This window comes from Notolepis coatsorum (genome assembly GCF_963971535.1).
Source record: "Notolepis coatsorum genome assembly, chromosome: 18".
Lineage (NCBI taxonomy): Eukaryota > Metazoa > Chordata > Actinopteri > Aulopiformes > Paralepididae > Notolepis > Notolepis coatsorum.
In genome coordinates this window covers 29,601,248-29,613,759 of record NC_140182.1, presented here as the reverse complement: position 1 = coordinate 29,613,759, position 12,512 = coordinate 29,601,248, and the positions used below count along the sequence as shown (strand labels likewise).

Sequence of the window (12,512 nt, the reverse complement as noted above, 5' to 3'; positions counted from 1 at the left end):
CCGGCGATCATAGTGTTAAATGGTCTAGTTGTTGTTGTTGTTGTTGTTGTTGTTGTTGTTGTTGTTGTTGATGCTGTTGTTTTTGCATTACTCACAGAGAATGAGTTCTCTGACCTCTGGAAGATTGGCTCAATCCACTGAAAGAGAGAAACTAAAAACTCAGAAGGCAGACTAATAATAGCATTACTGTCAATGGTGCTATTCAAACAGGATGCATTCAAATGCACTGTAAACATGACGCATTCAAACACACACACATATACTGTATATACACAAAAACAGACAAATAAAGTTGATACAACTGGATTAGTTGGTGTGTTGTTGTTTTTTAAGTACAGGCTCCACATAGTAGCTAATATTAACACATTCAGCGCCAAGGACGAGTTAACTCGTTTTTGGCTGCCATGCGTTGAGCACCAAGGATGAGTAAACTCGTTTTTAGATCCTTTTTTCTTTTATTCTATTTTTGTATTCATTACAGGTCCACGGACCTCGGTGTTACCATAGGAAATCATTCTGAGATTCCGAGAGTGCAATACCGACCGCATCCTGCTAGTATCGCCCACCCTTTGAAACCTTATTTCACACTGTGTGTTACATCTAAACCCCTCCGGGGCGCAGAATTTTGGTACAGGCAAGCCTAGCGGTTCACCCGATCACATTGGAACGCGTCCCTGCCCCTCGATGCATGTGTTGTGTCGGATTATGTCGGGGACACGATGGACACCAATACTGGAGATCCCGATCAGACATTTTGAATATTCTTTTTGGGATACCCCCGATCAAAGGTAAGGACTATCTGACGTCAATTCCACCTTGATCCTACAATGATTGCATATCGATCCAGCTGATCAGCGTGTGTGTGAGGATTGGTTCATTCCCCGCCACACGCTCCGCTCCTTTAAGGTACTGTGTTGATTGATGCATTCCCCGCCACACGCTCCGCTCCTTTGAGGTGCTGTGTTGATTGGTGCATTCCCCGCCACACGCTTTTGGAGCAAGTATCAATTCCAGCGCGCACCTGTCATAGTTTTTGATTAGCGCCCCAGAGGCTTTTTATACTGGGACTTCCCTTCAATCGATGTCGGGTCATTTTGGAATACAACTGCTTTTGCCTGCTTTTTCCCCGTTGCTGTGCCTCGTCTTCTTTCCCTCCAGGACATTCTGTGGAGATCCGCTGATGAGAACCTTGTTCCCCGTTTGGAGCTGCGCCTCGTTTACCCGCTTTACGCGTTTGCTCTTGGGTGAGTTGGAACCAAACCCCTCTGGATTATTCTGTCTGTGTGTGTGACGAACACCGAAGATTATAATTTTTGCTTGCACTGGACTCAGTTGAAGTGTGTGTTTTGAAGAGACACTGAAGATATAATTTCTGTTTGCACTAAACTCAACTAACTTGTGTGTTGTGGAGAACACTGAAGATTGTTACTGTTCATTGGTTCTGGACACAGCTAAGGGAGGAGGGAACCACACTGCCTCTGTGTTTCGTTGGACTGTTATTGATACCTCTCTCTCTCTCCGTTTTCCACCTCGAGTTAAAGCTGGGAGTATCTGCAGAGCCGCTACAACGTCAAATACCGATTCCCCACCGCTATCACCAGGAGGATCTGCAGAGCCGCAGAGAACTCTGCCGATGGCAGTCTCCCTTGTTGTTTCATAATTGTTACTTTACCCCTTTTGTGACTCTGTAAATAAATACGGCCTAGTATTTGGCTAACTCTGAACTTCCTGTCTGTGCCGTGCGATTGAGGTCGGTTCAAACCCTAACATTACGACCCGACCATGACGACCTCAGCCGACACAGACAGGGTCAGAACAGCGTTGGCGGTCCAGATTGAATTAACCAACGACCACAGCCTACAGCTAGGTGCGGCTGCGGCTGCTGTACAGGAGCTCCGAGACCAGGTCCTGCCTATTCAGGAGTCCCTTGGCTCTCTGGCTAGCCTGCAGACAGCCCAGGGTAATCAGCAGACTAATATTCTCCACCAATTACAAGCGCTGAGTGAAGCCGTTAACACCTTGCTTGTAACCCCACCTACTACAGGAGCCTCGGCCGGAGCATCACCCGCAGCCGTGGCAGGCCCCGCGCCTCCCGATCCCGCACCTCGGGAGCCCCGTCTCTCCGAACCACGGTTGTTCAATGGTAACTTCGAGGATTGTGCCACATTCATCATGCAATGTGAGTTGGTTTTTCGTCATCAACCCAGCCGATTCACTTCAAGGGGAGCCCGAGTGGCTTACATGACTAACCTGCTCTCAGGCTGGGCAGCACAGTGGCTTACTGCCTCCTGGGCAATGGGGGCTGATTTCTGTTTTTCCTACCCAGACTTCGTGGCAGAGCTCCGCAGGGTTTTCCACCACCCAGCCCGTGGCCAGGACCCTGGAGCTCGGTTGGGCACCTTCCGGCAGGGCAGTGGCGGGGTCACCGACTACGTGCTGGAGTTCAGACTGGCGGCAACGGAGAGCGGTTGGAACGATCAAGCGCTTCGTCTCACCTTCATGAGGGGGCTCAACGAAGCTGTCAGGGACCAGCTCGCGACCCTCGAGGACCTATTCAGCCTCGCCATTCGCATCGATGGACGCCTCCAGGAGAGAAGATGTGAGAGAACCCGACCGGGACCTCCAGAGGTTCCCCAGACCCCCCGTACTCGTGACGGTACTGCGGCCCGCCCTGCTCCCAACACAACTAGTGGTTCCTTCCCCTCCCGTTCGGTGCCCGGGGAGGAACCCATGCAGCTGGGACGTTCACATCTTAGCCAAGCTGAACGGGAGGCAAGGTTCAGGTCCGGCCTTTGCCTCTACTGCGGTCGGGATGGACACCGTATCTCCAACTGCCCCACCCGGCCAAAAGACCAGGCTCGCCGGGACCCCGGGAGATCCTGGTGAGCCGTTTTTCTCGTTCCCAGAGCCGTGCACCACCTAGCCGTCTGATGAGCGTCACCCTGGCCTGGGCGGACCAACGGGCCACGGTGGAGGCACTCATTGACTTGGGTGCTGACGAGAGTTTCCTAGACTTCGAGTTTGCTACCCGGGCCAACATTCCACTAGAGGACCTCGTGAGGCCATTGGAGGTGTTCGCATTGGACCAACACCGCCTGGCTGACATCACTCAACGCACCTGTCCTGTCCTGCTCACCATTGCTGGTAACCACGTTGAGAGACTCCAGTTTTTTATCACCAGATCCCCTCTTGTCCCAGTAGTCCTGGGCCGGCCCTGGCTCGCGCTGCACGAGCCCCACATCGCCTGGTCCTCCGGTACCATCAGGGGGTGGAGCTCCTCCTGTCATGCCCAGTGTCTTCAGGCGGCGTCCTGTCCCTCGCCCCGGAGATCCGTTTGTGAGCCGCCTCCGGACCTCTCGACCATACCCCCCCGAGTACCACGACCTCGAGGAGGTTTTCAGTAAGTCCAGGGCTCAGGCATTACGACTGTGCCATCGACCTCCGCTCAGGGGCTCCCCTTCCCGGCAGCCGCCTCTACAGTCTGACCGTCCCTGAGAAGGCAGCGATGGATCAATATATCTCTGAGTCCTTGGAAGCAGGACTCATTCGGCCTTCCTCCTCCCCTGTGGCGGCCGGTTTCTTCTTTGTTGGGAAGAAGGACGGAGACCTTCGACCCTGCATCGACTATCGCCAGCTCAACGAGATCACCATTAAGAACAAGTACCCTCTTCCTCTCATGAACTCCACCTTCGAGCCTCTCACCCAGGCTACCGTCTTTACCAAGCTGGACCTCCGGAGTGCCTACCATCTGGTCTGTATCCGAGAGGGCGATGAGTGGAAGACCGCCTTCAAGACTCCCAGGGGCCACTACGAGTACCTGGTAATGCCGTTCGGCCTCACCAACGCTCCGGCGGTATTCCAGGCACTCATGAACGACGTCCTTCGTGACATGCTGGAGGAGTTTGTGGTGGTATACCTAGACGAAATCCTCATTTTCTCCAAGACCCTCGAGGAAGACATCCAGCATGTCCGCCGTGTGCTGGAGCGCCTCCTCCACAATCGGCTCTTCGTCAAGGCAGAGAAGTGCCGATTCCACTCCGACTCCGTCGATTACCTGGGCTTCATCGTGGAGAGAGGCTTGACCCGAGCTGACCCTCGCAAGATCCGGGCCGTGAAGGAGTGGCTGGAACCCACCTCTCGGAAGGAGTTACAGAGCTTCCTCGGGTTCGCCAACTTCTACCGAAGATTCATCCGGAACTACAGTCAGGTGGCGGAACCACTTACCAGGCTGACCTCTCCCGCCCTGCCGTTCGACTGGTCCCCAGCGGCGTGTGCTGCGTTCCGCTCCCTCAAGAAGAGGTTCACTTCCGCACCGGTCTTGCTCCATCCAGACCCCAAGAGACAGTTCATCGTAGAGGTGGATGCCTCGGATACCGGACTAGGAGCTATCTTATTCCAGCGGTCAGCAACGGACCAGAAGGTACATCCGTGCGCGGTGCGCCTTCTACTCGCGTCGTTTCCTCCCTGCCGAGAAGAACTACGACATCGGCAATCGGGAGCTGCTGGCGGTTGTGGCTGCCTTGGAGGAGTGGCGTCATTGGCTAGAGGGGGCCGAGGAGCCATTTACCATTTGGACGGACCACAAGAACCTGACGTACATCCGTGCTTCCAAGCGCCTCAATGGCCGGCAGGCAAGATGGGCCAGCTTCCTCAGTCGGTTTGACTTCTCGCTGACGTTTCGCCCTGGTTCCCGCAACACGAAGGCCGACTCCCTGTCCCGGTTACACTCCAAGGGGGCTCCAACCACTGAGGACCCGACTCCCATCCCCATTTCATAATTGTTACTTTACCCCTTTTGTGACTCTGTAAATAAATACGCCCTAGTATTTGGCTAACTCTGAACTTCCTGTCTGTGCCGTGCGATTGAGGTCGGTTCAAACCCTAACAGTGTGTGTTCAAAACGAATGCCGTTGATGACGATTAAAGAATAAAAAAATGACCCCCCCCCCCCCTTTGATGCATTCCTGATGAAACATAATACCTATTATATACCTTTGAATTGGAAATAGTAGCGTGTCCAGGCGAGAAATGCCAATGACTTTAGTCAAATTCACCTAGCGCCCTATAACTCAGCTTTTCAGGAATTAGCCCAGATCACTCCTAAACTATACAATATTCACCACAGGATAACGCGTGAACATATACATGAAAAAATTATCTCTTTTTTGCATGTTCGACTGGAGAAAGTGACTGTCAAATGACCATAGTATTGTCTCCATAGCTATAATCAGGGATGCAGTCGTAATATCAGAACTGCCTGGACGCCATGTGCGCACGCGCATACATGTTCCCTCGCGGTCGCACAGAACAGATGATTATTATGCATAAATAGTAGGAAACATGTTTGTATAGGAAATGACTAGTTTTAGATTAGTTTTTGTAAATATTGCCTTGAAATAGAGAAGCTGAAAAAGGTAGCAGGATGTAGCCTTCAATATATAAAGAAATTATATTGTCAACAGAAAATCAAACAATGTTTTAAATGTAATTGTAGATACAATATTGTAGTTACAATTTCTTTAATTTAATTAACTTAAACTAGAAAAGTAAATACAAACTAAATTAACAATGTAACTTACAGTTTATAGAAGGACAGTTTCCTTCTGAAGCACAACTTAATGCCTCATCCTTCTAGTCGGGACCATTTGTCACATAGTGAGAGTTCCACAGATCAAGCAAACCCCCACAGGGCTTGTATTTTGGTTTTGCACTTCTCGTTCTTTGTTATGTTAGTATTGGTATCCTATTATTATGCAAAGTCTAGGTGATAGATAAGTGCCGGGTAGTGTAGTTGAAGACACCGTGCGCGACTGCGCGTACACATCCGTGCGTGACTGCGCGTACACATCCGTGCGCGACTGTGCGTACTTCGGCTCAGAAAACTGCTAGGACGGCGTGGTACCCCGTGGGACCACCACTGCATCACTGGCTATAATATAGAATAAAGATATAGCTCTTCAAACATAGTGATGCACAGTGAAAATAGGCTATGGAAAGCTGGCGCATTAGCTACAAGGATAAGGGTAATGACTGGCACTGAAAGTGTTAACACTTTGGGCGCCAGCGGCTTTAGCCATCTTTGTTCTCAGTGTGCCACCGCTGTAAAGTATAGGGATTTTCACTGTGCGTTGCGGTGTTTGCAGGGCTATATCTATATTCTATATTATAGCTATGGAGACAATACTATGGCTCATTTGACATATCCATTGTTCAACATGTGAAAAATTATTAATTTTTTCATGTATACGCTCACGTGTTATACCGTGGTGAATATTGTATAGTTTCAGAGTGATCCTCCTAATTCGCCTCGACTACTGCAATGCCCTTTACACGGGCATCGACAAATCCTTGCTTCGCCGCCTACAACTGGTGCAGAACGCAGCCGCGCGCCTCCTCACCAAAACAAAAAAACATGAACATATCAGCCCAGTTTTGGCCTCGCTCCACTGGCTGCCTGTCCGCTTTAGGATCGATTTTAAATTAGCCCTAAATGTTTTTAAATCACTAAATGGCACGGCTCCTCCCTATCTGTCCGAACTCCTGCACCGCCACACCCCCCACCGATCCCTCAGATCAGCTGACCAGCTGCTACTGGTGGTGCCTAGAACTAGGCTCAAGACTAGGGGAGACAGAGCTTTCTCCACCGCAGCGCCTAGACCAGGTGCCCAACCATTTTTGAACCAAGATCTACTTTTTAATTTACCACCTAGCCAAGAGCTACCAGCCAAAATTGTATATTGTAAGCCGTCATTTGAGGCTTTAAAAAAGCAGCATAATGAACACAAATCTGTCAGTGCCGAGTCCGACCTCATTGCTTGTTGTAGTTAACAAGGAGAGGCAGAGTTGAATTTTGCAATTTTTTTTTTTTTTTTATAATCTAATTTTATTAATCGAGATCTACTTGAAATCAGCCCACGATCTACCTGTCGATCGCGATCGACTGGTTGGGCACCACTGGCCTAGACTGTGGAACAACCTCCCCCTCAGCGTACGGACCGCCCAGACCGTGCAGGCTTTTAAATCACTTTTAAAAACCTACCTGTTCTCCTTGGCCTTCCCCCCCACTTAATCACCACTAGACCCCTGGCCCTTCTATCCTCTTTGTTTTACTGTGTCCTACCTGTTTTTATTACTTTCATTGCTTTACTATGTTTTTAATCTTATATCTTGCATCATATTATTTTGTTTTTATTACTTTCATTGCTTTATTATGTTTTTAATCTTATATCTTGCATCACATTATTTGTTTTTATCAACCTGCATGTGAAGCACTTTGGTGCCAGCTGCCGCTGCCTGGAAATGTGCTATATAAATAAAATTGACTTGACTGGTAACTGTTATGGAGCAATACGCGAATTCTTCTAAAAGCGTTTGTGTTGCTCGCCTGTACACGCTACTATTTCCAATTCAAAGGTATATAATAGGTATTATGTTTCATCATGAATGCATGAAAGGAGGGGGGGTAGTTTTTTGATGCTTTGATCACCAGTAACGGCATTCGTTTTGAATACTACATACGTTGATCGGCCGAATCGATATGAAATCATTGTAGGATCAAGGTGGAATTGATGTCATATCCTTACCTTTACTAGGAGGTATCCCAAAAAGAATATTCCAATTGTCTGATTGCGATTTCCAGTATTGATTTCGATCCGGTCCCTGACACGAAGTGGCACAGGATATGCCTCAAGTGTGCTGAAAGCGTTTCGAAGTGGTCAGATGAAGCGATTCACTTGGCTTGGTCTAAATTCTTCACCACGGACCATATACGATGTAACACAGAGTGTGAAATAAGGTTTCAAAGGGTGGGTGATACTGCCACCTAGCAGGATGCGGCTGGTATTGCACTTTTGGGATTTCAGAATGATTTCCTATGGTAACACCGAGGTCCGTGAACATGTAATGAATTAAAAAAAATGTAATAAAAGAAAAAACGACCAAGGCACTCAACTGCTGGCGAGTTAACCCGAGAAATCTCGGGTCTGGCAACCAATGTGTTAAGATAATCACACAATGCAGTGCAATACTAGTTCAAAGCCAAGCAAGAAAATACAATAACCAAATCACCTGCTGAACGATTCCAACCATGGTCTGAGTCAAGATCACCTGCAGTGAAGAATATAACACAGGTGTTACATTATAATTTATACATGTTCAAGTTCAAGTTCAAGTTTTTTAATAGTTGTCATACAGAAGTACAGAATACTTTCATACAAAATGCTTCTTACTGTTACGCTCCAGAGACTGTGCTAGACAAGATAGTATCAAATAACATAATAACATAATATAGCATGAATTTAGAAGAAGAAAATGAGGTCACAGTGTTCGGTATAGACATATGTACAATGTTCTGAGTTACCATATAATATACAATACACAATACTATGCAGTGTACTAATGTACAGTACTATCTAGTGCAAAGCAGAAATGGGATGAGGTACAATTTTAGGTACAATTTACAGTAAGGTGTACGAGTTGTAGTGCAATCCTTCATCCATAAATATAAAGTGTGGGGAGTGGGTGCTACAGTGTGTTTGTTTAAAGTGGGTGTGTGCTATAAGTGTGTGGAGTGGGTGCTACAGTGTGTTTGTTTAAAGTGAGTGTGTGCGTGTGGATGTGTGTGCTATGTGCGTTTGGTGGTTGTTGTTGTGTAGTGTTCATTCATTGTTCGTTTAGCAGCCTGATGGCCTGGGGATAGAAGCTTCTTCTGAGTCTTTCTGTGCTCGCCTTGAGACTCCTGTATCGTTTGCCTGACGGCAGCAGTTCAAAGAGGCAGTTGTTCGGGTGACTGGAGTCTTTAATGATTCTCTTAGCCTTGCCCTTGCAACGCTTGTAGTAAATGTTCTGGAGGGTGGGGAGCCCCCCTCCAATTGTGCGTTCGGCTGAACGTGTCACTCTTTGTAGTCTGCTTTGGTCTTGTGCAGTGCTATTCCCAAACCAGGAGGTGATGTTGCCGGTCAAGATGCTCTCTATTGTACATGAGTAGAAGTTCTTAAGGATCTTCTGGCTGACTTGGAACTTCCTTAGGCGCCTGAGGAAGTAGAGGCGTTGTCGTGCCTTCTTCACAACACTGTTAATGTGTGTGGTCCATGTCAAGTCCTCGGATATGTAGGCTCCGAGGTACTTAAAGCTGTTGACTCTCTCAACCGGTGCCCCGTCGATGCTGAGGGGGCTGTAGTCCTTGACCCCCGACCTCCTGAAGTCCACAATCATCTCCTTTGTTTTGCTGACGTTCAGGGAGAGGCTGTTTTCCTGGCACCATCCCGCCAGGACCTTGACCTCTTCCAGGTAGGCCCTCTCGTCGTTGGCAGAGATCAGGCCCACCACCACTGTGTCGTCAGCAAATTTGACGATTGTATTGCTACTCCGCTGAGCCACACAGTCGTGTGTGTACAGGGAGTAGAGGAGGGGACTCAGAACACAGCCCTGGGGGGCCCCTATGTTGAGGGTGATGGATGAGGAGGTGCAGTTGCCTGCTCTCACCACCTGGGGTCTGCCAGTCAGGAAGTCCAAGACCCACTGGCAGAGGTCATAGCCCAAGCCCAGGTCCCTGAGCTTGGCTATGAGTATGGAGGGGACTATGGTATTGAATGCCGAGCTGTAGTCGATGAATAGCATTCTCACATAGTTCCCCTGCCTCTTGTCCAGGTGTGATGCTGCTGTGTGCAGCACATGGGATATGGCGTCCTCCGTGGACCTGTTGGGGCGGTATGCAAATTGCAGGGGGTCCATGTTGATGGGGAGGGAGGAGCAGATGTAGCCCTTTACTAGCTTCTCGAAGCACTTCATGGCTATGGAGGTGAGAGCTACAGGGCGGTAGTCGTTGAGGCAAGCAGGCTTGGATTTTTTGGGTACAGGGATAATAGTGGACTTCTTCAGGCAGGTGGGGATGACAGCCTGTTCTAAGGACAGGTTAAATATGTCAGTGAATACTGGGGCCAGTTGGTCGGCACAGACTTTTAGGACGCGGCCAGGGATGCCGTCTGGACCTGCTGCCTTCCTGATATTCACTTTTTTAAAGGTCCGCCTCACCTCATGCTCTGTTACCCTGAACACTGCGCCTCCATCAGCAGCCGACCCCCCCCCCCCCATTGCCGAGGCTTGTGAGCTGGTGTTGTTATTACCAGCATCAAACCTCGCATAGAAGGTATTGAGGTCATTTGCTAAGGAGATGTCACTGCTCAGTTTGAGGGAGGCGCCTTTGTAGTCTGTCATCGTTTTGAGCCCCTGCCACATAGCTCTAGAGTCAGCTTGTTCAAACTGGAGTTCAATTTTATCCCTGTAGCGTCGTTTGGCCTCTGACACAGTCCTCCTTACGTTGTATCGCGCCACCTTGTGGTCATTCATGTTGCCTGCCTCTAGGCCGTCGTTGTATGCTTTGGTGCGCTCTCTCAGAGCTTCACGGACGGATTTGTCTACCCAGGGTTTTTGATTTGGGTAAACTTTCATTTTGGTAGTGGGGATTGTTTCTTTCACCCTAGTACAAACATAGTCCAGCACTGTCTCCGTGTAGGCATTAATGTTATCTGTGTCGCGGAACACATTCCAGTCTGTGAAGACATTCCAGACATTCCAGGTGAAGAGAACACAGGTGTTACATTCTAATTTACATATGTAGCCAATCAGGTGAAGAGAACACAGGTGTTACATTATAACTTAAACATGTAGCCAATCAGGTGAAGAGAACAAAGGTGTTACATTATAACTTATACATGTAGCCAATCAGGTGAGGAGAACACAGGTGTTACATTATAACTTATACATGTGCCAATCAGGTGAAGATAACACAGGTGTTACGTTATAACTTATACATGTAGCCAATCAGGTGAAGAGAACACAGGTGTTACATTATAACTTATACATGTAGCCAATCAGGGTACAACATTAACTAAGGATACTGTAGGAGCAAAACCTACCCTGAATGTTCAGAAAATGCCCCTGGAATATATATAAACTAGAAAAGTGCACTCAATCTCCACCAGGCAGCAGTCAGGCAGCATCATGCAACATCACAGGGTGTGTGTGTGTGTGTGTGTGCGTGCGTGCGTGCGTGCGTGTGTGTGTGCGTGTGTGTGTGTGTGTGTGTGTGTGTGTGTGTGTGTGTGTGTGTGTGTGTGTGTGTGCCAATCAGGGTACAACATTAACTAAGGATACTGTAGGAGCAAAACCTACCCTGAATGTTCAGAAAATGCCCCTGGAATATATATAAACTAGAAAAGTGCACTCAATCTCCACCAGCGTGCGTGTGTGTGTGCGTGTGTGTGTGTGTGTGTGTGTGTGTGTGTGTGTGTGTGTGTGTGTGTGTGTGTGTGTGTGTGTGTCTCAATGTGTAAATGCAATGGAGGTGTATGAAATGTATTATATATGTAGATATATAATACATGGACGGATATACAGTCAGATACACACACACGCACACACATTGGACCGCTTACAAGATCTCCTCCATGCTTAACACATTAATGCATGAGGTTGTCTCTTTTTAAACAATTCTGATTAAATAAATGCAAAAAAATGCCTCCCAATATGACAATAGACGAGTATTTCAGGAAGCAGGATTACTCAGTGAGCCAAATAACTGTGAATATGAATATGCATATTCTGAATAACTTGGCAAATTAAACTTGAATATTATATACCGAGCTCTTTATGGACGTCGTGGACAATAACGTGTCAATGACATTAATGTAGGAAATGCAATTTCACAGATTTGTCTATTTGAATCCTATGAATATTGTTCGACTTCAACCCTTTCACTATCACACTACAGAAGGTTAACCTTTCACTACCACACTACAGACGGTTAACCGTCTGTAGTGTGGTAGTGAAAGGGTTAACCTTCTGTAGTGTGGTAGTGAAAGGGTTAACCCCTTGTCGTGTGGCAGTAAATTATTTAGTGGAGGACAGCCCTCCAACAGTAGGCCTAATATGTAGATGTATGGCTTACTTTTACAAGGACAGGTACAACCACAATCGCATACTAAAAACATTATGTTGCATTACAGTATCTTAGCTAATGTTAACTACTTTTCAATACCTGTCCTTTGTACCGGGAATATAACCAGCAACATGTTTGTCTACTAGGTAGTGTAAGGTATTCCATCCTAATTGTGAAATAATCCTCACTTATATATTGTCAAATAATCCAGTCGGGCCTTCACCCAATTTCACTTGTATATCTGACTATATTCAATATCCAAATTGTCATGGTCAATCATATCCAATAATGAAATGTAGAACATCTTTCAATGGTTTTATTCCAAGAAGTGAATCAGCATAAGTTACAGACAGGTATACAATACGTTGAAATGTGGTCATTTTCAACGGGCGGACATTCTAGGTTCTGCCAGGAGCAGAAAGTAACAAGTGACTTATATCTCGTCCATTAGCCAATGGAAATGCATCTTCAGAAATAGGTTCAGAGAAACAAGACTGACACAAAACCAAATAGGGAACAGGTATTGGTCAGCTAGGTAGGATTGGATTACAACTGAGCTCAACATTATTAGAAC

General features: G+C 47.4%; 1 protein-coding gene across 1 annotated transcript in view; it reads right to left on the bottom strand.

Moving 5' to 3' along the window:
• The window catches only part of LOC311245301 (diacylglycerol O-acyltransferase 1-like), a gene marked incomplete at both ends in the record, with an annotated part of 71,206 nt that overhangs the window by 43,443 nt on the left and 15,251 nt on the right, over positions 1-12,512 (bottom strand). Inside the window, 2 exons of the mRNA XM_084335139.1 lie at positions 96-137; positions 8,068-8,106. Coding sequence (XP_084191265.1) covers positions 96-137; positions 8,068-8,106 — 81 coding nt within the window. The remainder of the gene's footprint in view (positions 1-95; positions 138-8,067; positions 8,107-12,512) is intronic.